Below are 27398 nucleotides of genomic sequence, written 5' to 3'. Positions count from 1 at the left end.
TCCACACAGAAAGATCCCGAGCCCGGGATTGAACTCATGACTACTCAGGACCTTCGTATTGTGAGGCAGACGCACTTATCCCTCTGCCACCGTGCTGCCCATATACACTACCGTTCAAAAGTTTGGGGTCACATTGAAATGTCCTTATTTTTGAAGGAAAAGCACTGTACTTTTCAATGAAGATAACTTTAAACTAGTCTTAACTTGAAAGAAATACACTCTATACATTGCTAATGTGGTAAATGACTATTCTAGCTGCAAATGTCTGGTTTTTGGTGCAATATCTACATAGATGTATAGAGGCCCATTTCCAGCAACTATCACTCCAGTGTTCTGATGGTACAATGTGTTTGCTCATTGGCTCAGAAGGCTAATTGATGATTAGAAAACCCTTGTGCAATCATGTTCACACATCTGAAAACAGTTTAGCTCGTTACAGAAGCTACAAAACTGACCTTTGAGCAGATTGAGTTTCTGGAGCATCACATTTGTGCGGTCAATTAAACGCTCAAAATGGCCAGAAAAAGAGAACTTTCATCTGAAACTCGACAGTCTATTCTTGTTCTTAGAAATTAAGGCTATTCCACAAAATTGTTTGGGTGACCCCAAACTTTTGAACGGTAGTGTATATATATATATATATATATATATATATATATATATATATATATATATATATATATATATATATATATATATATATATATATATATATATATATATATATATATATATATATATATAGTAATAGATATAGATATAGATATAGATATATATACCGGCACCCAACCATTTTTTTCTCTAAATTTGGCCTCAAATCAAAATAATTCCCCAGGCCTGGTCTAGAGGATATTTAGCAAATCCCCACATGGATTGTGCCCTGGGCGGTCGCTCGCATTGTTCATCGCAAAACCAGCCTTTGGAGGTCACTATGGTATCATACTGCTTGGATTGGCAAAAGCAGCTCAGTCCTGATGGACTTGGGGGACCAGAGGATCACAAGTTTTTGACCTACTACTGAAAATTCTAATTATCACATTTTATTACTGCTGCTTCTACTACTACTATTAGTAAACATAGTTACTGTATGTAATCTGCCTCTCAGCGTATGCTGGCTGGGATAGGCCAATGTTCCCTGTCACCCTGAACAAGTGTGCAAAATAGATGGTTTATTTAACCAGCTTGTAACTTAAGATGTTTCAGTGTTATGTCCATACTGGTCATTTAAATGTATAGGACAGGGGTGTCTACAGTGCAGCCCGGGTGCCATAACTCATGGAATATGCTTCAATACAATTCAACAAGAAAACTACAAAAAAAATCAAAAAGGCGTAATGTAATGTTGAATTGTTACTACTAATAACCCTATTAATTATAATATTGCTTTATACTGCTATATAATATTGCTGAACTCCGATGGTAACAACAATAATAATAATAATAATAATAATAATATGATTTGTCACCTAAAACAAAATTAATGTACAGGCTGTTTTTACTTGAATTATAGACAGTGCAGTATGAAATATCATTGCATATCTACATGTTTAGCCTGTTAACAAAATTGAAAATATCTAAATGGTCGCCAAATCCTTAGGGTTTTTATTTTGTGAGAGATACAGTTAGCATTTCCCACATACTGTATGTCTTTCTTGGAGCTTTTACTGGAGCCAGTGCTGGAGCGCAAATACAACTTTTTCAGCCATTGCCAATCAATAGACAATATTCCTTTTTTTTTTTTTACGTACCTTTTGAAGTGACTCGGTGAACAGTGCCAGTAATTACGTCATCAACTTCCGGCTGTAATTGAATTAACCAAGATGATGGCATGGCTTTCTCTATGCTGTCACATACACTGCTAATGTTCCTCAGTCTGATCTCGTTATAATCACACACACACGCAAGCACACACACACACACACACACACACACACACACACACACACACACACACACACACACACACACACACACACACACACACACACACACACACACACACACACACACACGCACTTTTCTCCAAAATATCTCTTCTCTTCCTACCAGTGTCTTTGAGGCCTTAACCTTAATCCCTAAACTCACTGTGATTTTATTACCCTAATCTGGCCCGCAATGGGTTTAGCACACAAGATGCCGTAGACAGCAGGACAAGGACAACACCAGAATGAGTAGTGTGGGAGGAAGGGTTGTTAAAGGGTTGATAATCCTCACTGGAAGGAATTTTAGCATCATTTCTATTGCTTCGGCACTGAAAAGAGTGTCTCTTTAATTTACTCATACATTGTACAGTAGCAACATAACCACGGGCACTTTAACAAGTCATCTTTGATTAATCAAACCATGCATGAATCTGCTCCCCTCTTTTCGCAAATAAAAAGCTTCTGCAAAGGTTACATAACATGTTATTGAAGTTGTACTATCACTTAATAAGAAGTGGCCATAAGGTTCAAAATTGGTTGAAAATGAAAATTTTGCAATCTCATCTCAAAAGCGCCTATTTTTCTGCCTTATGTACGTTTACGAAATGGTTCTATTCTTCATCTAGATTAACGGTTTTTGTTTTATAGTTGATGTTCATGTCACTGTTGTTATTCTTTATCACTGTTTTCTTTCTCCTCTTTGCCCGTCCCCAGGTAACCTGCTAGGTAACTTAACAAATAAAACTGGAATGCAACTTGAACAGGAAGAGTAACCCATACACCTGTACTGTACGATGAACAGGACAGGTTAAAAAAAAGAAAGAAAAAAGAACCAATAAAAATCTATTATTTTCATTAATTGTTTTTATACAGTGTCCAATTTTTTTTATAAATTAAAAATAAGTTGATAAATGTATCTATTTTTTATTTATTTTAGAAATAGTAATACATATATATTTTGTATCAATTTATTTTTTAATACATTTAGAATAAAAGCTCAAATTAAAAGTCCTAAGGGCAAAACAATGTCAGTTTCCTAAATAAAAAAACCTCTGTAAATATATTTTAAATAGACTTTGAACGACTCAAGGCCTGATTTGCTAAGATCCAAATACCACGTGCTAAACAGTGTGTGCAAACTATAATATTGGGTGTACTATTTGCAGGTCATCTACTAACCCTGCGTGTGCTATTCATTACTGGTGCAGACCACCTTATTTAAATGAGGATGTTTGCGTGTACTAACAGGGCTTTCACCTGGGATGATTTACTGGAGGATTTATTCATTTTATCATTCGCATTTTGCTGTGTTTTCAAAAAAGCAGCAGACATGTACCACTTTTTAGGGGCATTTTAAAAACCAACACTCCTGACTACTGTGGTATATCGACAATGGAATTCACTTGTTTTTCAGTGTGCTCTTGGAGCTGGCTGCAGCACTGACTGCGAATGTGAAGAAAAATAAGTTTATAATTATGTAATATGTTTTTTACACACATAATATATCTTGTATATTAAACAACAAAGTGCATTAAAAAAAGCGCCAGCAGACACCCAAATGCATCAATTGAAATGGTTTAATCAGCCCCTTAAGTCATCAAGCAGCTATAATAATAATAATAGGGCTTGGAGGGGAAGGAGGCAGCCATATTGTATACAGCAGCATAATCCAGGATTGATTAGCATGTCAGGAATAGACATTTTTATGGGCGTCTCAATTACCTGCGTTTATTTTTTATTCCTGCTTAGTCTCTGAACATAACCCCGCAAATAGAGCTTTTTCCTCTGGTCCAGAGGTGTCAAACTCATTTTATAGCTCAGGGGCCGCATGGAGGAAAATCTGTGCGCACGCGGGCCGGACTATGAAAATCATGGCATCAAAAAAATAAAAAAATAAAGACAACTTCAGATTGTTTTCTTTGTCTTGCTTTGACCAAAAATAGAACAAACACATTCTGAAAATATTACAATAAAAATATAGAAAAAAATACCGGCAGCGGTAAAGTTTAGATCCATGAAGGAAGGAAGAAAGTGAATGAATGTTTAGAACTGAATACATTTATATATGCATAAACATTTGTTTTATTTTGTATTATTTTTAAAAATTAATTAACATTTATGATAACCTTTTTCCAAAACACAATATAGAATGTGAGATATAACAGGATAATGCATACATTTATCATTTGTTTTCAAAACCGTTACAAATAGTGGGACCCCATTTTTATGACTTGATGGGGACCTTGGAACCCCATTTTGAAAATTCCTAGTGCTGATGGAGTATTGGTGCGTGCAAAACAGCAGCAGGCGGCTGTGGCCTGTGGGCTGGTTGTAATACTAATCAAATATCATTCAGGGGGTCATAGATAATTCTGGCCCGTGGGTCTTGACTTTGACACCCCTGCTCTAGTCCCACACTGCGCCCTCTACAGGAGCATAGAATGCAATTGGCTTTTCCCGCTCCCTCCTCTTGTTTTTCCTTTTCTTATCTTTTACAAGGCTCCGCCCATGCAGCGACCCATCAGCCTTCCAGTCCTGTCTACCTGTCATATTTGTATTTCTGTTTCTTGGGTGGGTTGACCATACACACATTTTGTTGTAAGTGCAACGACAAAGAATGAATCTTGTCTTGTCAGCAGTTTCCAACAAATGCGTCAATAGATTTTAGCCATATTTAAGGAAAGGAGATGAACATTCTTAAATGTCTTCTAATAAGAGTATCTTAATCTCGCTAATTTTACTTCACTTACAAAACCCAAAACCAGTGAAGTTGGCGCGTTGTGCAAATCTTAAATAAAAACAGAATACAATGATTTGCAAATCCTTTTCCACCTATATTCAATTGAATAGACTGCAAAGACAAGATACTTATCGTTCGAACTGGAAAACGTTGTTATTTTTTGCAAATATTAGCTCATTTGGAATTTGATGCCTGCAACATGTTTCAAAAAAGCTGGCACAAGTGGCAACAGAGACTGAGAAAGTTGAGGAATGCTCTTTAAACACTTATTTGGAACATCCCACAGGTGAACAAGCTAATTGAGAAAAGGTGGGCGCCATGATTGTGTATAAAAGCAGCTTCCATATAATATGTAATACATATAACATGTAATATCATCAAAAGGTTCAGTGAATCTGGAGAAATCACTGCAAGGCCGAAAACCAACATTGAATGCCCGTGACCTTGGATCCCTCAGGCGGTACTGCATCAAAAAGCGACATCAGTGTGTAAAGGATATCACCAAATAGGCTCAGGAACACTTCAGAAAACCACTGTCAGTAACTACATTTCATCGCTACATCTGTAAGTGCAAGTTAAAACTCTACTATGCAAAGTGAAAGCCATTTATCAACAACACCCAGAAACGCAGCCGGTTTCGCTGGGCCAAAGCTCATCTAAGATGGACTGATGCAAAGTGGAAAAGTGTTCTGTGGTCTGAAGGGTCCACATTTCAAATTGTTTTTGGAAACTGGAAATATAAGTTGAAAAGGACTTGCAAATCATTATTTTCTGTTTTAATTTACAATTTACACAATGTGCCAACTTCACTCGTCTTGGCGTTTGCAGATTCAATACAGCCTAAATGGCATGAAAGTGGCTAAAGGGTTAAAAAGTCCAAAACTTTAGTTTTACTGTAGACAAAGCAACACTTTACTATACTTTACCTCATAATTTGAAAGTTTGTTTTAATTTTAGTATTTTTCATTTGTTATCTTCCCCAGGAGGTTATGTATTTGCCGGCGTCTGTCTGTTAGTCAGTTAGTTGGCAACATAGCTCAAAAAGTTGTGGCCGGACTTTGACAAAACTTTCAGAAAATGTCAGAAATGAGATAAAGAACAAGTGATTAGATTTGGGGGTTGATCCGGATAATTTCTATGACGTTACCTTACGTTTATGTTACGAACCTGTGTATGCCAGCCACCCACCTACACCCACAGGGACAAAGAGAGTGCATGGATGACTGACAAGGGGGTTGACGTTGTTTGTTTCGTTCCGCTGTAGAAGAAACACACCTGAGTGCTGGGACCGATGCAAAGAGTGAACGCTCTTGCAGCCTGTTTGGAAGTGACACTTGAACAAAACAAACACGCACGTACGTGGCAATTTCATTTATCCTTCGATTCACTGGGGTTTTAGTTAGCAACATAGCTCAAAAATATTCATGGGCGGATTTTGATTAATCTTTCAGGTAATGTCAGAAATGGGATCAGAATTTGGGGGTGATCTGGGTGCAGGATATTGTGAGAATGCCTGTTGATGAAACATTCTAGCTGTGTACCGCAAATTTGACAGCGACAAGCGAACAAACACACTCTCAAAGCAATGTAGCGTTCTACATTGCTGTGAGGCTAACGTCCCTCTACATAAAACTTTCAAACTTCATTTCGGGCACAAACAGTGCACGGTGCAAAGTTACTTCTAAATTAGTAATCCTCGCCTTCATGGCGGCAAATAAACTACATTTCTTACAAGTATCATCACTTGAGGACGAGGAATAGCTAAACCGCTATGCTAGAGCTCTTGCATGCAAACAGAGCTTGGCGAATTGATACAAATATCGACAATAACGATACCAAGTATAATATCATCATTTGGTCAGTACTACAGTGGTTAGATTGATTGATTTTTTTCTTATTATAGAAAATCTTTGGACATTTTTGTATTGTTTACAAACTCAGGAAATACGTTTCCAGGACATAAGATGGCATTGAGGGCAAAACCTAAAATATTTAAAACAGAGCCAATAATAGGAAATAATTTAAGTATTAAATTGACATTGTTACAGTTACACAGACATTCTATGTTTTTTTTCTGATTATAAGTGTGCTTAAATGGTAATCATTCAATGATCTTGAACATTTGAAGTATCAGTATTAGCTCTGATATGACCAATACTGCCCCTGTAACTACGTGAATTGGATCGATACCCAAATTTGTAGTATCGCCCAAAACTAATGTAACATAAGAATAAGTGCTTATTACATTTTAACAGAAGTGCAGATAGAACCATGTTACAACAGAAAGTAACCCGTCATTAACAATAAATTAGCAAGGAGATTGATTCGTTTTGGAAATGATTCAATATGGTCCTGCATAGATCAGCGGCCAAATTAGGAGCCTTTGTAGCCTGTTTTGAAATGGTATTATTATAGGGCGGTATAGCTCGGTTGGTAGAGTGGCCGTACCAGCAACTTGAGGGTTCCAGGTTCGATTCCCGCTTCCGCCATCCTAGTCACTGCCGTTGTGTCCTTGGGCAAGACACTTTACCCACTTGCTCCCAGTGCCACCCACACTGGTTTAAATGTAGCTTAGATATTGGGTTTCACTATGTAAAGCGCTTTGAGTCACTAGAGAAAAAGCGCTATATAAATATAATTCACTTCACTTCACTTCACTTATTATAATTTGCATAACAAATAATTTATCGTGATTTTTAAAATATTTTACTTTTATTTTTATTTATTTGAATTGGGACAGTGCATATTCATCAACATAGAGCAACAATGTAAATATGCCGGAGTTAGCGCAATAGCTCATTTTCATTTGTTGTCCTATGGCAGATTAATACAGTAAACATTCAACAGGTCATGATACAAAATAATACATACATCACAAGACATTACACAAAAGTATTTGGCCACCTGCCTTGACTCACATATGAACTTGAAGTACCATCTCATTCCTAACCCATAGTGTCCAATATGATGTCGGTCCATTTTTTGCAGCTATTACAGCTTCAACTCTTCTGGGAAGGCTGTCCACAAGGTTGCAGAGTGTGTTTATAGGACTTTTCGATCATTCTTCCAAAAGCGCATAGGTGAGGTCACACACTGATGTTGGTCGAGAAGGCCTGGCTCTCAGTCTCCGTTCTAATTCATCCCAAAGGTGTTCTATCGGGTTCAGGTCATTACTCTGTGCAGGCCAGTCAAGTTCATCTACACCAGACTCTGTCATCCATGTCTTTATGGACCTTGCTTTGTGCACTGGTGCACAGTCATGTTGGAAGAGGAAGGGACCCGCTCCAAACTGTTCCCACAAGATTGGGAGCATGGAACTGTCCAAAATGTTTTGGTATCCTGGAGCATTCAAAGTTCCTTTCACTGGAACTAAGGGGCCAAGCCCAACTCCTGAAAAACAACCCCACACCATAATTCCTCCTCCACCAAATTTCACACTCTGCACAATGCAGTTCGAAATGTACCGTTCTCCTGGCAACCTCCAAACCCAGACTCGTCCGTCACATTGCTAGATTAAAAAGCGTGATTCATCACTCCAGAGAAGGCGTCTCCACTGCTCTAGAGTCCAGTGGCGACATGCTTTACACCACTGCATCCGACGCTTTGCATTGGACTTGGTGATGTATAGCTAAGATGCAGCTGCTCGGCCATGGAAACCCATTCCATGAAGCTCTCTGCGTACTGTATGTGGGTTAATTGGATGGTCACATGAAGTTTGGAGCTCTGTAGCAACTGACTGTGCAGAAAGTCTTTGCACTATGCGCTTCAGCATCCGCTGACCCCTCTCTGTCAGTTTACGTGGCCTACCACTTGGTGGCTGAGTTGCTGTTGTTCTCAATCTCTTCCATTTTCTTATAATAAAGCTGACGGTTGACTTTGGAATATTTAGGCGCAAGGACATTTCACGACTGGATTGGTTGCACAGGTGGCATCCTATGACAGTTCCACGCTGGAAATCACTGAGCTCCTGAGAGCGGCCCATTTTGTCACAAATGTTTGTAGAAACAGTCTCCATGCCTAAGTGCTTGATTTTACACACCTGTGGCCGGGCCAAGTGATTAGGACACCTGATTCTCATCATTTGGATGGGTGGCCAAATCCTTTTGGCAATATAGTGTGTGTTGCGATATAGATTTAATTAATTCATTTTATTTTTTATTTTTTTATATTGCCCTGTCTTCGGCCAGGGTCCCAACATTCAGCCTTTGTGGCAGGAAGGGCATTGGTCTCCCTTGACAAAAAAAATTGAAAGACACCAATTTCTGGCACAGATTTTTTTTTCATCGCATTTTGACTTTTACTTGTGAGTTTATTTTCTCTATATTAACCTGCCGCTTAATACCGGTGCTGCAGAAGAACAAGAAAAGCTACAAGTGAGGGAGGATTGGCGATGGTGGAGTGTGTGTCTCTTTAAAAGCGGAGCGTGTTACTGAGCAGGAGGAGTGGGGGCTGCTCGGCTGCATTGGAACAGTCCTCTGTGATGAGCAGATTTTCTCGGAGAGAGCGACATATACAGGGAGAGGGAGCACTCCGGAGATCCAGCCATAGGATAAGAAGGAATTGTGGGAGCAAGGCAGGGAGGTCGTGCGTCAGCAGCCGCTTCTCCACAGGGAAACATGATGATCAGGAGATGCTGAGGGGGGCAAGAGCAAAACAGGATCATATAGATGGATGTTATCTCATCAAGCAGGCACGCTGAAAGCAACCCACGCACAGGATAAACCACTTATGGACGCAGTGGATTAAAGATCTACGCAACAGACTAAGAAAGAGGGACAGGAGGAACACAGGAGAAGATATTCATTTATATCTATTGTCGTGTACGCATTTGATGCCAGTGTGTGTGTGTGTGTGTGTGTGTGTGTGTGTGTGTGTGTCTGTGCGAAAGGCAGGAGACCGCATTGCTGTTTTCCGGAACCACAAAGCAGCCTAGTACATTTATTTTATTTATGTTTGTCCCTCCTTTTTGTGTCCCATGGCTTTGTGTGTGCACTGTGTGTTGGTGTGTGTGTGTGTGTGAGGCTGGAAGTGAGCGACACATAGACTTCAAAAAGTGCAATTGAAGACAAACGTCAATTCTTCTGGATTGATCATGTTTCATGTCGGGGGTCTCGGTCCTAAAGGTGGAAGCCTGAGCCTGCATGTTTGAAGAACTGCCGTTTGGGAGTCTTCTAGAGGAGGAGGAGGAGGGATCGCAGAGGGCTGAAAGGCGGAAATGAGCGGTATGGACTGTGTGGACGGGCCCTTCGTGGACTGCTGTGGCGTCCACCAAGTTTCATCTCTTGCTCTGAGAGAATAATGGCAGTGCTGGCACCGCCTTCCTCTTTTCTCACCTGCACCTGATGCAGAGTTGCAAGCGGGTGCTAGAAAGAGTGCACCAGGAGGATGGTGTGAACTGTCCGCCAGGAGACTCGTGACACCGACGTGCCGGGCCATCTTGTTTGTGGCAAAGCTGACAGTATCAGAGCTCAGAAGCTGATGTTGAACTGAGTGGGAGTTGTCTCCCTCCCACTCACTACTCCCTCTTCTTCTCCTCCTCGCTCGGCCTCCTCCTCAAACCTTGGACTGATCCTAGCACCAACCTGTCCTCCTCCTTTCTCCCTGTCTTTTCTTTTTCTTTTCTTTTTGTTTTTGTCGAGGCTTCAGGGGATTTGCCAAGACCTGTTTCATGCATGTCCACTGGAGGCAGATTCAACTTTGACGATGGGGGGTCATACTGCGGAGGGTGGGAGGATGGCAAGGCGCACGGCCACGGGATATGCACGGGACCCAAGGGCCAGGGGGAGTACTGTGGGTCCTGGGCCCACGGCTTTGAGCTGTTGGGCGTCTACACCTGGCCCAGCGGGAACACTTACCAGGGCACCTGGGGACAGGGCAAGAGACACGGCGTGGGCGTCGAGAACAAGGGCAGATGGGTCTACAAAGGGGAGTGGACGCACGGCTTTAAGGGACGCTATGGCGTACGGGAGAGCACCGGGATGAGCGGGAAGTACGAGGGGACTTGGAACAATGGGCTGCAGGACGGATACGGCACTGAGACGTACTCTGATGGAGGTAAGGCGGAAATAGCTATTGCATGGTTTCTTTGAGGGTAAGAACATTAGGTGTCAAAGGGTAACGTGAGAGCGACACTCATGTTGAAGAATGACTGGCAGGCGAGAGAAGTAGGGAGCTATCAAGAAGCCTCTATAGGTCATCCCACCCTGCAAACACACATACAGTCGTGGTCAAAAGTTTACATACACTTGTAAAGAACATAATGTCATGGCTGTCTTGAGTTTCCAATCATTTCTACAACTCCTATTTTTTTATGATAGAGTGATTAGAGCTCATACTTGTTGGTCACAAAAAACATTCATGGAGTTTGGTTCTTTAATGAATTTATTATGGGTCTACTTAAAATGTGATCAAATCTGCTGGGTCAAAAGTATACATACAGCAATGTTAATATTTGGTTACATGTCCCTTGGCGAGTTTCACTGGAATAAGGCACTTTTGGTAGCCGTCTACAAGATTAAAGGCCTCACCTTTTCTCCTCCAAACATATTGCTGGGTATTGTGGCCAAACAGCTCAGTGTACATCTACAAACCCCGTTTCCATATGAGTTGGGAAATTGTGTTAAATGTAAATATAAACGGAATACAATGATTTGCAAATCCTTTTCAACCCATATTCAGTTGAATATGCTACAAAGACAACATATTTGATGTTCAAACGGATAAAACTTTTTTTTTTTGCAAATAATCATTAACTTTAGAATTTGATGCCAGCAACACGTGACAAAGAAGTTGGGAAAGGTGGCAATAAATACTGATAAAGTTGAGGAATGCTCATCAAACACTTATTTGGAACATCCCACAGGTGAACAGGCAAATTGGGAACAGGTGGGTGCCATGATTGGGTATAAAAGTAGATTCCATGAATTGCTCAGTCATTCACAAACAAAGATGGGGTGAGGGTCACCACTTTGTCAACAATTGCGTGAGCAAATTGTTGAACAGTTTAAGAAAAACCTTTCTCAACCTGCTATTGCAAGGAATTTAGGGATGTCACCATCTACGCTCCGTAATATCATCAAAGGGTTCAGAGAATCTGGAGAAATCACTGCACGTAAGCAGCTAAACCCGTGACCTTCGATCCCTCAGGCTGTACTGCATCAACAAGCGACATCAGTGTGTAAAGGATATCACCACATGGGCTCAGGAACACTTCAGAAACCCACTGTCAGTAACTACAGTTGGTCTCTACATCTGTAAGTGCAAGTTAAAACTCTCCTATGCAAGTCAAAAACCGTTTATCAACAACACCCAGAAACGCCGTCGGCTTCGCTGGGCCTGAGCTCATCTAAGATGGACTGATACAAAGTGGAAAAGTGTTCTGTGGTCTGACGAGTCCACATTTCAAATTGTTTTTGGAAACTGTGGACGTCGTGTCTTCCCGGACCAAAGAGGAAAAGAACCATCCGGATTGTTATAGGCGCAAAGTGTAAAAGCCAGCATCTGTGATGGTATGGGGGTGTATTAGTGCCCAAGACATGGGTAACTTACACATCTGTTAAGGCGCCATTAATGCTGAAAGGTACATACAGATTTTGGAGCAACATATGTTGCCATCCAAGCAACGTTACAATGGACGCCCCTGCTTATTTCAGCAAGACAATGCCAAGCCACGTGTTACATTCATAGTAAAAGAGTGCGGGTACTAGACTGGCCTGCCTGTAGTCCAGACCTGTCTCCCATTGAAAATGTGTGGCACATTATGAAGCCTAAAATACCACAACGGAGACCCCCGGACTGTTGAACAACTTAAGCTGTACATCAAGCAAGAATGGGAAAGAATTCCACCTGAGAAGCTTAAAAAATGTGTCTCCTCAGTTCCCAAACGTTTACTGAGTGTTGTTAAAAGGAAAGGCCATGTAACACAGTGGTGAACATGCCCTTTCCCAACTACTTTGGCACGTGTTGCAGCCATGAAATTCTAAGTTAATTATTATTTGCAAAAAAAAAGTAAAGTTTATGAGTTTGAACATAAAATCGTGTCTTTGTAGTGCATTCAATTGAATATGGGTTGAAAAGGATTTGCAAATCATTGTATTCTGTTTATATTTACATCTAACACAATTTCCCAACTCATATGGAAACGGGGTTTGTAGAAGCAGCTGAAACATAATCTCTTATGGTTTCGAAACCTTTCTTGGACTTTGTGGTAGTTTAAACAGAAGATGGTGTGTTACCTCGGAAGTGAACAACATCTTAAGTTTCAAAACCCTAGAAGGAAACGTTTTTATTCAGAATCATCTTTAAATGTGTCACTCTAGTACAGTGGTACCTCAACTTACGAGTACCTAAAGGAGAACTTCCCTTTTTTTAAAAAAAATGTTGCCTGTCGTTCACAATCATTATGAGAGACAAAGAATACGCATGTCTTTTTTTTGTAGCATTTTAAAGATGATTAAAAAAAAACGCTTGGAAGATGCAGCTTATGGGAGTCATCGTTGTAGCCTTCAAAGCCCTCTAAAACAACTTCAAAACATTTTATATACACGCTGCAAGTATATCTATAATGTAGTAACAGACACGTTCATAACAATAAGTAATATGTTCAATATTTACCGTATTTCGATCATTTTATGCACAGCCGGAACTAATTATTCGGCGCGTTGATTTCCGTTTCCATAGCAGCGCATGTCTGACTTCTGGCAACAAACGTTTGTTTCTACTTCCGGAAACAAAGTTGTGTGAGACTTGGTAACTGACAATGAAGATGACTATTTTTGGACGAATGAGTATTCACAACCTTAGCTTTTTGAAGCTAAACATGCGGAGGATGAACTACTGCTTCTAGAAGTGAACACAAAGAAAAGGAGACGTTGGAGCATAGGGAAGCCGGGAGAGTAATGTAAAAGTAAATTGAAGCTGCAAATTGTGGGATTTGGAAACAAGCTATTTCGGCATAAATGGCATGCTTACCACAAAGAAACCGGAAAAAACGTCCGTCGAATGAGTCACATTTTATATTGATTATGATACACGCAGCACGTCATTCGTCTGGCTAGCTGTGTACAAACAAAACGTGAAATGTGGACTAATACTTTACAGATACTGTAATACTCATGTTTTTCAGTCAGTACAGATTGGTGTCTTATCGCATTGTTTGTGCATTACAAATTCAAATGCGTTTCATGCGGACACAAAATATAGCTAATCTCTTGTCATAGCTAGCTTTTACAGCTAATACCGTAGCACGTCGATGTGTACTACTCTAGAAAAAGATTTCTTCAGTGTTTGCTCTGACAATAACAAAGTCGCAACAGCTTGGTTATTATACAGGTTGCGGGACGTAAATAAAGTATTGTTGACAGTTTTTGAATACATTTTTAAAGTGATTTAGTGGTAGAATTGATTGCTCCCATTAGCTGCATTGCTAGCCACCAAGAACGAGCAGATTCGTATATGTTAGAAAGCGGAAAAAAACTAAACATTTTGTCTTCTTGTCTCATAATGATTGCGGACGACAAAATTCCAAAAAAAGTGCAGTTTCCTTTGAACTTGTGAGTAATTTGAGATATGAGCTTGTCTCTTAGCTTTTTTTCAAGTTGCGAGCATTTTCACTGCCGGTTGAAGTAACAGGTTAATGCCATTTGAGCTATATAGAGTTAATATATTGTTTATACATGTTCCTCTTCCTGCTTTGTCTCCACAAGAAAAATACGTTCTGATCTGACAGTTGACATGTGTATTTGAGTGCCGCTCAGCGATCGGCACAATCCCGCCCTCCAACTATCGGAACAAAGAAAGTTAGGGCGAAGGAGAGGAAGCAAAATACCAAATCAGAGAAACAAACAATTCAAAATATGTCCTAACTGTTAGCAGTGTACCCGGCGAGTCAGTCGGTCCGCATCACTAGAAGCTAAAACGTCCACATGACAGACATTTATCCATACAAATATCAAGAAGCTGCACATGCTGTTTGACATATTTTGTTCTGTCTAGTCCTGACTCAACAAACTGGACGGTTGAGCATTACCTTTGGTACACAGACATACATATCATTTACCAACTCTGACCTCCCCAGTCCGTCCGTGCAAAACATAAACAACAATTTCCTAGTTCCTATTGTTACAAAAGCTTGCTCCGAAAGGTATATATTATTACACTACTTCATAAAGCGGTTTGTAGTACATGCTATTGTAATGTTTGTCAAACAATATTTCTTATTTAAAAGTTTTTTTATTTTTATTAAAAGGCCTGTAACATGTTAAAATTGTAGTGTTGGGTGTTGAGAGGTGCAAGCACAGATTAAACACATTTTAATTCCATCCATCCATTTTGTACCGCTTGTCCCCATTTAATTAATTAATTTTTATTTCTGATTTGAGATACGAGTTTTTTGAGTTCCTAGCTCGGTTGTAGGACGCAATGTGCTCGTAAGTTGAGGTACTATTGTATTTTAGAGACGGTGAAAGGGGTATGTATCTCCAAACCATTGTCTGGTACTAGGTCAGGAGTGTCAAACTCATTTTAGATTGGGGGCCACATGGACAAAGATCTACTCCCAAGTGGGCCAGACTGGTAAAATCACGGCACAATAACCTTAAAAATAAAGACAACTTCAGATTGTTTTATTTGTTTAAAAAATAATGTTGTTGTCTTTCTTACACTTACATAGTGCGGTTAATAGTATTCTATCTTTATTTGTCGTTTTTATACTTTCTGAATAAATTATGTGATAATGTTCATCTGTCAACTCATTGGTGTTAATTTTCAATCTATCAAGATAAAAAAATAATATCAAAATCAAATTACAGGATGTTATTTATGTAGTTTGCTTATTTTCCTCGACTGGTGCACTAACATCACGTGGTTTATTTTTTTTTAACATATGTAGCATCATCTACAAAGATACAAATAATTACTATTGCGACATCTAGTGGACACATTTAGAACAGCAGTTTCTTTCATTGAAAAATTTCGGCTCATTTTTTTACTTAGCAAACTCATCCAGTGGGCCAAATAAAACCTGTTCGTGGGCCTGATCCGGCCCGTGGGCCGTACGTTTGACACCCCTGCACTAGGTGCTTGGTATGACATTTTAATGCGAAAAAATTCTTAACCCATTCCTGCCTCATCAGTGATAAGAATATATTGGCAAATGTCTCCAAACGCTGGGCTGGTTATATGATGTACAGACATTGAATCCCGGTGTCGTTTGTGCCAGGAACATGTGTAACTTTATGTTACATGTGTTATTTTTTATTACAAACATACACTACCGTTCAAAAGTTTGGGGTCACCCAAACAATTTTGTGGAATAGCCTTCATTTCTAAGAACAAGAATAGACTGTCGAGTTTCAGATGAAAGTTCTCTTTTTCTGGCCATTTTGAGCGTTCAATTGACCCCACAAATGTGATGCTCCAGAAACTCAATCTGCTCAAAGGAAGGTCAGTTTTGTAGCTTCTGTAACGAGCTAAACTGTTTTCAGATGTGTGAACATGATTGCACAAGGGTTTTCTAATCATCAATTAGCCTTCTGAGCCAATGAGCAAACACATTGTAGCATTAGAACACTGGAGTGATAGTTGCTGGAAATGGGCCTCTATACACCTATGTAGATATTGCACCAAAAACCAGACATTTGCAGCAAGAATAGTCATTTACCACATTAGCAATGTATAGAGTGTATTTCTTTAAAGTAAAGACTAGTTTAAAGTTATCTTCATTGAAAAGTACAGTGCTTTTCCTTCAAAAATAAGGACATTTCAATGTGACCCCAAACTTTTGAACGGTAGTGTAAATTATTGAATCTTTGACAGTTTGATGGAAAATGTATAACAATCATTTCACATAACGGGGATGGCATGGCTCTTTTGGTAGAGCGACCAGCAACCTTAGGGTTACTGGTTCGATCCCCGGCTTCCGCCGTCCTAGTCACGTCCCTTGTGTCCTTGAGCAAGACACTTCACCCTTGCTCCTGATGGGTCGTGGTTAGAGCCTTGCATGGCAGCTCCTGCCATCAGTGTGTGAATGGGTGAATGCGGAAATAGTGTCAAAGCGCTTTCAGTACCTTGAAGGTCGAAAAGCATTATACAAGTATAACCCATTGACCATTTATAAATACAAAAGTGTGAAAAATGTTTTTAATGAGGGAAATAATGTTAGCCTGGGGCAGCCCTGGTGGAGAACAGATTATTTTGTACTTTATGGGGTTTCTCCGTCCATATATGTTCACATCAATTCATTTTCAACATTTTAATATTCGTCCGCTCAAATGAAATGTTGCCCGAAATGCTGATGTTATTAGGCAGCAGCATAAAGTAAATGGTAAATGGTCAATGGGTTATACTTGTATAGCGCTTTTCTACCTTCAAGGTACTCAAAGCGCTTTGACACTATTTCCACATTCACCCATTCACACACACATTCACACACTGATGGCGGGCGTACCACTGATAGTCACACACACACCAGGTGTGGTGAAATGACCCTCTGCGTTTGACTCATCCCCTTGTTCCACCCCCTGGGAGGTGAGGGGAACAGTGAGCAGCAGCGGTGGCCGCACCTGGGAATCATTTGGTGATTTAACCCCCAATTCCAACCCTTGATGCTGAGTGCCAAGCAGGGAGGTAATGTGTCCCATTTTTATAGTCTTTGGTATGACTCGGCCGGGGTCCTAACCACGACCCTTCAGGAGCAAGATGAAGTGTCTTGGCCAGGGACACAACGGACGTGACTAGGATATTGGAAGCTGGGGATCGAACAAGGAACCCTAAGGTTGGTGGCACGGCCACTCCACCAACCGAGCGACGCCGTACCAAAATGCGAAACTATAAAATACAGAGGTGGTTCAGATGTTGAAGCGATTCGTCCCTAAACTTCAACAGACATCAGCCATGCAGCACAGTCGCACTCAAGCATATTAAAAGATAATCCAATTTGACATCATCATTTGACGTCACCAGTGTCGTCATATCACTTTGATTTAACTGAGTCTGGGCTCAACGCCAATGCCGGTAACCATACAAATTCCTCCGTACGTACACAGCGACACATGCGTATGTCAAGGTGCACAAATAAAAACATCGGTGGTGTGTTTGCAAGCAGAGAAAAAGAGCTGACAGTAATATGCATGCAGTCTAGTTACATAAGTCTACTACGAGCAGCAGGTTGTTCCAGGACAATGCTTCTCTGGACAACACACACACACACACACACACGCACACACACACACACACACACACACACACAACACACACACACACACACACACACACACACACACACACACACACACACACACACACACACACACACACACACACACACACACACACACACACACACACACACACACTCCAGATTATATGGAAAAGGTTGTATCAGGAGAGCCAGCCAGACAGATGGGCTGGAGGAAACCGTCTAAAGCAGTGGTCCCCAACCTTTTTGTAGCTGCGGACCGGTCAACGCTTGAAAATTTGTCCCACGGACCGGAAGGGGGGGGTTGGGGGCGGGGGGTGGAGGGTGAAATTAAAAAAAAAAAAAGTCTTTTTTTTTTTTCCCATTAAGAAATACAATCATGTGTGCTTACGGACAGTATCCCTGCAGACTGTATTGATCTATATTCATATATAATGTATATATTGTGTTTTTTATGTTGATTTAATTTTTAAAAAAAAAAATATATATATATATATATATATTTTTTTTTATTTCTTGTGCGGCCCGGTACTAATCGGTCCGCGGACCGGGGGTTGGGGACCACTGGTCTAAAGGATAGCTGATGAAGAATTAATGGTGAGGAATGAACCCGTGAAAGATGGCTGAAGCATCACAAAGATGAGGGATGCTGTGCAAAAACACATCATAGCACATCAGAAGTTTGTTTGGCTGATTAACTACAGTACGTACATACTGTGCACTAATAACACATGTTTAAATGCTATGTATAGCTTTAATTTATAAATATAAAGAATATTAAAATTACCTCCCCATTTTCTTTTTTTCTATATCTTTTCCTAATTTAAAGTTGATACTTTGAGTTCAACGATTATAGTATGGGTTAATATTTGTTTTAGAATGTTTGAATCTATGCAATTTCATATGATATTACTGTATATCTGGGATCCATCCATCCATTTTCTACCGCTTGTCCCTTTTGGGGCCGCAGGGGATGCTGGAGCCTATCTCAGCTGCATCCGGGCGGAAGGCGGGGTACACCCTGGACAAGTCGCCACCTCATCACAGGGCCAACACAGATAGACAGACAACATTCACACTCACATTCACACACTAGGGCCAATTTAGTGTTACCAATCAACCGATCCCCAGGTGCATGTCTTTGGAGGTGGGAGGAAGCCGGAGTACCCGAAGGGAACCCACGCAGTCACGGGGAGAACATGCAAACTCCACACAGAAAGACCCTGAGCCCAGGGATCGAACCCAGGACCTTCGTATTGTGAGGCACATGCACTAACCCCGGTGCCACCTTGCTGCCCGTTTTAAGGTCCATATTTCCAAAAAGCGAACGACTTTTGCCCTTCACTTTTAGTCTGATTTTGTATATTACAGAGAACCAGTGTCCTCTACAGTAGACATTTGATTTTGGTCTATTTATTTTGTCAGAGGTATACGAGCGCTCTGCTGATTTTAAGGACCGTCTGCAAAAAAGACCGGACCTAAAATGCAACCTTGAGGAACACTACCAGTATAACTAAAGAAGTTGAACAAATGACTAGCGACTGCATCTGAAGTAAACAAGTACAGCATTTAGAGACATACACTACCGTTCAAAAGTTTGGGGTCACCCAAACAATTTTGTGGAATAGCCTTCATTTCTAAGAACAAGAATAGACTGTCGAGTTTCAGATGAAGGTTCTCTTTTTCTGGCCATTTTGAGCGTTTAATTGACCCCACAAATGTGATGCTCCAGAAACTCAATCTGCTCAAAGGAAGGTCAGTTTTGTAGCTGCTGTAACGAGCTAAACTGTTTTCAGATGTGTGAATATGATTGCACAAGGGTTTTCCAATCATCAATTAGCCTTCTGAGCCAATGAGCAAACACATTGTACCATTAGAACACTGGAGTGATAGTTGCTGGAAATGGGCCTCTATACACCTATGTAGATATTGCACCAAAAAACCAGACATTTGCAGCTAGAATAGTCATTTACCACATTAGCAATGTATAGAGTGTATTTCTTTCAAGTTAAGACTAGTTTAAAGTTATATTCATTGAAAAGTACAGTGCTTTTCCTTCAAAAATAAGGACATTTCAATGTCACCCCAAACTTTTGAACGGTAGTGTAAATAACTTTACGAAAAAACATGTTAAGAACTTAAAGGGGTGCCCTGAGAAACGCCTCAGTTATGTCAATCACAAGTTTGGACCTCAGTGTTCTATGTTTGCTATATGTTTGCTACAAATGTGTTTGCTGTGGTCCAAGTTCCTCTATACAACAGCAGCACTCATGTTTTTAGGAATTTGCTGCCCAAGTTTTGAAGCGAACTTGGGGCTGGTCTGGTGTCATTTGGGCCAGATTTGGGCCCCGGGGCCGCCAGTTGTATAGCGCTGTTGTATATCCCCAACACAGTTTTGACAACAACACAAATATGATGATGCATTAATGCATTTCCCACTCATAGTACTCATACTTCACGTGCCATGTTGTGTGCTATTTGAAATATTCTGATTGTTGGTGGTGTAGTGGTACGTGGTCTGTAAGGTTAGAAGAACCGCAAAGGTGTCCAATGTTAAAAGTTCATATTGCTGGGTTGCAACCACCTGACATACATTCAAAGCACTTCTGGTTTTAACTTTGTAGGCAAATATTCAATATGGCTATTGTTCATTAAGTAACAACTGCACAGATGGGACAGTAATACGGTTACATAACCCAGATATTTAAAAAAAATAACTGACTGTGATGGAGTGGATTTATACACTTTAAAAAGAAGCACATTTTACCAGATTTAAAAGATTCAACATAATCGAAGTGGACATTTCTCACTATCTGGTTGCCTACGCTTCCTTCTACACTCGCAAGGAGAAGTACAAAGTGGAACATCATTTTTTGGAAAGACAATGTTTAACTTGGGAACATGGTTAAATACTAGGGATGTATTGATCAGGGTTTGATGCTGCCAGTTAGATACTGATCATCCTAATGCTAATACTGATCACATGTATAAACTGTACATTTTTCAATGTATGTATGTGTGTATGTATGTATGTATGGTGAGTGCTATTGACAGTTAAACAATACCAACACATTATTGAAACTAGTTCCTTTTCTATTTTACTACGTACAATTGTTTGAGTAATACAACATCCAAACAAAAGCATTTGCTGCTCATTTAAGTACTTTGCCCTCAAAGTCCTTCTGTGTCCAAGGAATTAATCCCTTGGTTTGTACACATTAACGAAAACAAAAAAAAAATATTTTGAGAAAATACAAATATCGATCATATTCTGATATTACTAGAGATGTCCGATAATGGCTTTTTTGCCGATATCCAATATTACGATATTGTCCAAGTCTTAATTACCGATTCCGATATCAACCGATACCGATATATACAGTCGTAGAATTAACACATTATTATGCTTAATTTTGTTGTGATGCCCCGCTGGATGCATTAAACAATGTAACTTTACCATGAATTGATTAACGTGGACCCCGACTTAAACAAGTTGAAAAACGTATTTGGGTGTTACCATTTAGTGGTCAATTGGACGGAATATGTACTGTACTGTGCAATCTACTAATACAAGTTTCAATCAATCAATCAAAAACAAGGTTTTCCAAAATAAGAGAACAACTTCAACTCCATTTATGGAAAAACGTGCCAACATGGCACTGCCATATTTATTATTGAAGTCACAAAGTGCATTATTTTTTTTAACATGCCTCAAAACAACAGCTACAAAAACAATGAAGGCACACAGCTTCAGTCCAGAGTATACTAGAGCATACTTGCCAACCTTGAGACCTCCGAATTCGGGAGGTGGGGGGGTTTGAGGTGGGCGGGGTTGGGGGGGGAGGTCTTGGTGGTAGCGGGGGGTATATATTGTAGCGTCCCGGAAGAATTAGTGCTGCAAGGGGTTCTGGGTATTTGTTCTGTTGTGTTTACGTACGGCCACCCTCAGTGTGACCTGTATGGCTGTTGACCAAGTATACGATGCATTCACTTGTGTGTGTGTGAAAAAGCCGCATATATTGTGTGACTGGGCCGGCACGCAAAGGCAGTGCCTTTAGGGTTTATTGGCACTCTGTACTTTTCCCTACGTCAGTGTACACAGCGGCGTTTTAAAAAGTCAGAAATTTTACTTTTTGAAACCAATACCGATAACTTTGAAACTGATACCGATAATTTCCGATATTACATTTTAAAGTTAAAGTTAAAGTTAAGTACCAATGATTGTCACACACACACTAGGTGTGGCAAAATTATTCTCTGCATTTGACCCATCACCCTTGATCACCCCCTGGGAGGTGAGGGAGCAGTGAGCAGCAGCGGTGGCCGCGCCCGGGAATCATTTTTGGTGATTTAACCCCCAATTCCAACCCTTGATGCTGAGTGCCAAGCAGGGAGGTTATGGGTCCCATTTTTAATAGTCTTTGGAATGACTTGGCCGGGGTTTGAACTCACAACCTACCCATCTCAGGGCGGACACTCTTTTAAAGCATTTATCGGCCGATAATATCTGTAGATATTACCTTTGGTATCGACACCACCAGTTTGTGGATCAATCCACCGTCCTCTTATGTATCGTGTACTGACTCAATGCTGACACCAACATATTTGTTATTATATCCTCGCTCTAGACCAGAGATGTCCAAAGTGCGGCACGCAGCTATTTTTTTTAGGCCATTTTTAAAACTGTATGACAAAAACAAACATAAGTGGAATAAATGAGCAAACAGGTGTAATGTAACGAGAACATGTTGCAAATATTGACACTAATGACACAAAGCTGCCATGCAGGCAGTTTTTTTACTTTAAAGTTGTCAATGTTAAAACAATAAAAACTTATAATCGACGGATAGTTCTGAAGTTGATCGAGATATTTACGTGTTTAAAGTAAAATAATAATATTTCAACATACAGTGTGACTTATTTTTTCAAACTTTTATGATTTTGGATCCCCAACACATTCAGTCTGTGTCATGTTTTTTGGATCATGTTTTGTTTTGTTTAGTTATGTTTGGTTTTTGGACTCTTTAGTTTCTGTTTACGCTCCATTGTTTTTGTTTCCATCAACCCATTCGTTTTCACCTGTCATGTCACGCACCTGTCTCACGCTTTGCACTCCTGTCACTAATCATGTCACTGTTATTTAAGCCTGTCTTTTTCTGTTGATCGTCCTGGTGACATTATCCTTACTCACTCTGCTTCATGTCATGTTTACGGTTTTATGCTTAGTTCACGCTGCTTGTTTCATAGTCCTTGCTGCCCTGTTCACGTCATCGCAAGTAAGTTTTGTTTATTAATGCCACTGTTAGTGTCTTTTGTTTTTTGTCCATAGTTCTGTCTTTGTGCTAGTTTTTGTTTTTATAGCCAAGTTTTGTACTTCCGCCCTTGTGCGCGCTTTTTGTTTATTCCTTTTGTTAGTGTTAAAATAAAGATGTCATTACCTTCACGCCTTGCCCGGGCCAACTTTCCTTTGCATTCCGGGAAAACACAACACCCCAAGGTCCACGTATTGACAGTCTGATTTTTTAAAAACGGTCATGGATAAAAAAATAATAATGAATCAAAAGCCATGTTGTTATGAATCATTGACCTATTTACCTATCGAAAATGTTTTAGGGAAAATATTGCATATTTTGGGTTTTTCCTTTAAAACACTGATTTCTTTGGGAAAAAAAAGGCATACCGTACACACAAATTTTTTTAACTTAATGGTAACAAACAGATTTGAAAATATGGCTCGGTTGGGAGAGTGGCCGTGCCAGCAACTTGAGGGTTCCTGGTTCGATCCCCACCTTCTACCAACCTCGTCACATCTGTTGTGTCCTTGAGCAAGACACTTCCCCCTTGCTCCTGATGGGTTGTGGTTAGGGCCTTGCATGGCAGCTCCCGCCATCAGTGTGTGAATGTGTGTGTGAATGGGTGAATGTGGAAATAGTGTCAAAGCGCTTTGAGTACCTTGAATGTAGAAAAGCGCTATACAAGTATAACCCATTTATCATTTAACACTATAATGACTGCGACCCTTTTGAGTCTCTGGGACCTTTGACAGTCACCAAAATTAAGGTGAGCTGTAATGGTTACAATACATATTGTAAATTGAAATTTGCACCCTCAGGCTTTAATTTTTCAGTGTGTGGCCCTCAGTAGAAAAGGTTTTGACACTACTGCTCTAGAGTCTTATTCATCTACTTGTTCATTCCTGTTCATAACTACTTACTTTCTGCTGCAACACAATTCCATCTACTCTTCTTAAAGTTTACTAAGCGCTTATTTATTGATGTTGTTTAAAGCTAACTTAGAGGTTTGCTTAACTATTAGCATGCCTGCACTCTGCGTTCTCTCTGTGTGTAACATGTTTAGCATTGTCCTCCAGTGATAATAATACATGATAATGATACTTAAGATGCTAAGAAGTGCAGTTTATTTACCGTAATGTAGGTGATTATTATTAACTTAGGGAGCTGCTCTTTACTGTGTATGGCGATACATAATTAGCTGTTAGCTTTAGAAGGCATCAATCAGCAATGGCAATCACATTCATTTTCACTGAAATCGTCCCAAATCAATATGTTGCCGATTGATCGACATATCTCTAGTAAATACGTATTTCATGGATGTTGATAGTTGCCGAATGTTGTTTATTGGTGTTGTCCAGCAATTCCCTTCAAACATACAGTATGTATATAATTAATATGTTTAGTTTTTGCTGCCATCTATAAATTGGGTGGCTGTAATTTATTTGTTCATGTTCTGCTTCAATGTTAGTTGGATTTTTAAGTTGTTTCCCTGATTTGATCAAGATACAGTATGGCATTGCTGTGGAATATGCAGTATACGAAAAGTGTATTATCCTCGTTTGTTAATGCTATCAAGGTTTTTGCGACACTAAACAGACCCAGCATTTATTCAGAAAGCCTAAACAAAGCCAAATGAACATACGGTACATAGAGGACTATTTATCAATCAATCAATCAATCAATCAATCAATCAAGGTTCATTTGTATGGCCCATAATCACAAGTGTCTCAAAGGGCTGCACAAGCCACAATTTACCAGAACTGGTTACAGGGGAATGGTACACATTGTTTCATCCAGTTTACCAGAAAATGTGTCCCACCTCATCTGATAACATTCATTAATGTAAACATTTCCACATTTACATTACAAAAAAAAGCTTTAACAATCAAGGCAAAAGCGAAACATTCCACAGTTAGTGTTATAAATACACTCAGCTGGTAAACAAATGAAGTCTAGCCTCACGACTCTGAATCCATCCACAGCAGGGGGTGCACAATTTGTCACGACAGGTGTCTGCTGCTCTTCTTTCTCTATTTTCCCACAGGTTCTGACTCAGTCTTTCTCCCTTCGGGGGTACTTGATTCTTTTTAATTCTTTCATTCCAAACCCCGACCAAAACCCTTCATCTTCGAAGTCAGAATCATTGAAATGATCGCTGTAAATGACACTCCTCTCGCTTGGTCAGTGCCATTTTCAAATTCTGTGAGAAAATCACACGGGATGATGATGCAACCAAAACACATCCTATTCAATATGAGTACACATACTATTCAATAGGAGTACACAATCATACTATTCAATATGAGTGCCGTGATCTCTAATGAAAATTATTATTAGTTTCTTTTTTTTTTCTTTTTTTATTTCCTGTCAGGCGCTCTTATTTTTGCTTTCATTTTATCTTAGCATCCTTTTTGCGAGTACTTCACCTATCTGAATGCTGGCTCCCTCACCTGTTCCTGATTGTTAATCAGGATGCTTTTTATGGACAGGACCAGATCATTGGGCCCCATTCAGCAATAAGTTCCTAACTTTTCCTCTTATCTTTCTTTCTAAGTGATTTCCTCAGAGGAGTTCATTCAAATTCATGACGTGTTCTTAAACGGCCCAATTGTTCCCACCTGCTGTTCTTAAGTTGCTGAATGCCAAATGGTTAGCGTGTGCGTGTCTATCATAATTTGCATATAAACACGCCCTTATTTCTCCAATATGCATATGTAAACACCCTTAATTCCATAATTGCATAGGTAAACACCCTTAATTCCCCATATAAGGGCACAATTCCGGCGGAAAAGCCGAACATCAAACATACGGAGAAAACACAGATTACAGAATAGAAATTCGTATTATCCCGCGGGAGAAATACATAATGTCAAAACGTAAGTTTAAGAAAGGGGGACTGCTGAGGTAGCCTAAAGCGTTCAAATAAATATTCGTCACTTCAAGCAAATAGGTCTACATGGTGGTGAAATATGCGCTCCCTTCCCAGGGCACGATCTGCGGCATCTTGCAGTAGCAGCAAAAGCATTGCCATTGTGTGAGTTGAGTCTTTTAAAGAGTCACCGTTTACTATATCAACGCCCTGGTAATTGATGATTGTGTGTGTGTGTGTGTGTGTGTGTGCGTGCACGCACACTGTATTTTGAAATGTCTATATATTGCTCATTTTGCTATATGTCTGTCTTATCTATCTATCTATCTATCTATCTATCTATCTATCTATCTATCTATCTATCTATCTATCTATCTATCTATCTATCTATCTATCTATCTATCTATCTATCTATCTATCTATCTATCTATCTATCTATATCTGTTTATCTATGTATGATATTAATTTAACATTAGACAATAGAAGTAAGGGAACTTGTCACACTTAAGGACAGATAGGCCACCCTAAGAGTGCTCTGGAGCAGTCGTAGATTTTGTTCTTACCTACGAACAAATCCCAGCTAAGAAAACATTGGTGAATACAAAAATCTCCTTAAAAACTTCGTAAGCGGGCCTAAGTACAACATTTGTTCTTAAGAACGGTTGCTGAATGGGGCCCATTGTGCTTTGTATCTCCATGTTGCAGAGCTTTCCCTATGCTTCTTGTGAAGGTTTAGCCTTTTTTTTGCATTTCCCTGCAGCACTTTTTTTGTGTTATTAAATGCATTTCACCTGCACTTTGCCTGGGCTCCACACCTACAACCCCCACACCTGCACTTATAATAGTATATGGAAATGGCCTCCAGTCAATCTGTCGCTGATGTTAGCAGGCTGATGTGTCCATCATGCAGGTTTGGAGCCAAATGTGGGCAGGCAAAACGTAGCTAACTACTACTGCTTACTACTGTTTCTACTTGGGGGGGAATTATATATGTGGTAGGGTTGTACGGTATACCCGTATTAGTATAGTACCGTGATACTAATGAATCATATTCTGTACGATACCGCCTCTGAAAAGTACCAGTCCCCCGCGCCCCCGTCGTCGTCACGTCGTGTCATTGCTGGTTTACGAGCAGACGAGCATGTTCCGCAGTGCACACACACGGAGTACTTACAAGCAGACACAGCGTGTCGACAGAAAAGGGAGAACGGACGCATTTTGGCTTAAAAACTAACAATAAAGGTGAAGTTATAACACTGAAATGCCCACCGGAAGAGGTGCTTTACGACATGGCTAGCTAGCTAGCGGCTAAAGTTTAGCCGCAGTCGGCAGTGTTTTAGCTACTTCTAAATCACTAATCCTCGCCTCCATGGCGACA

General features: G+C 40.1%; 1 protein-coding gene across 1 annotated transcript in view; it reads left to right on the top strand.

Moving 5' to 3' along the window:
• Positions 1-9177: 9177 nt before the first annotated feature.
• Positions 9178-27398, top strand: part of LOC133641868 (junctophilin-3-like) — a 122860-nt gene continuing 104639 nt past the window's right edge. The window contains exon 1 of the mRNA XM_062035956.1: positions 9178-10716. Coding sequence (XP_061891940.1) covers positions 10335-10716 — 382 coding nt within the window. The 5' untranslated portion in view covers positions 9178-10334. The remainder of the gene's footprint in view (positions 10717-27398) is intronic.

The sequence above is a fragment of the Entelurus aequoreus genome, linkage group LG24 (genome assembly GCF_033978785.1).
Source record: "Entelurus aequoreus isolate RoL-2023_Sb linkage group LG24, RoL_Eaeq_v1.1, whole genome shotgun sequence".
Classification (NCBI taxonomy): domain Eukaryota; kingdom Metazoa; phylum Chordata; class Actinopteri; order Syngnathiformes; family Syngnathidae; genus Entelurus; species Entelurus aequoreus.
The sequence above is the reverse complement of the archived record's forward strand: the minus strand, read 5'-3'. Positions and strand labels throughout refer to the sequence as shown.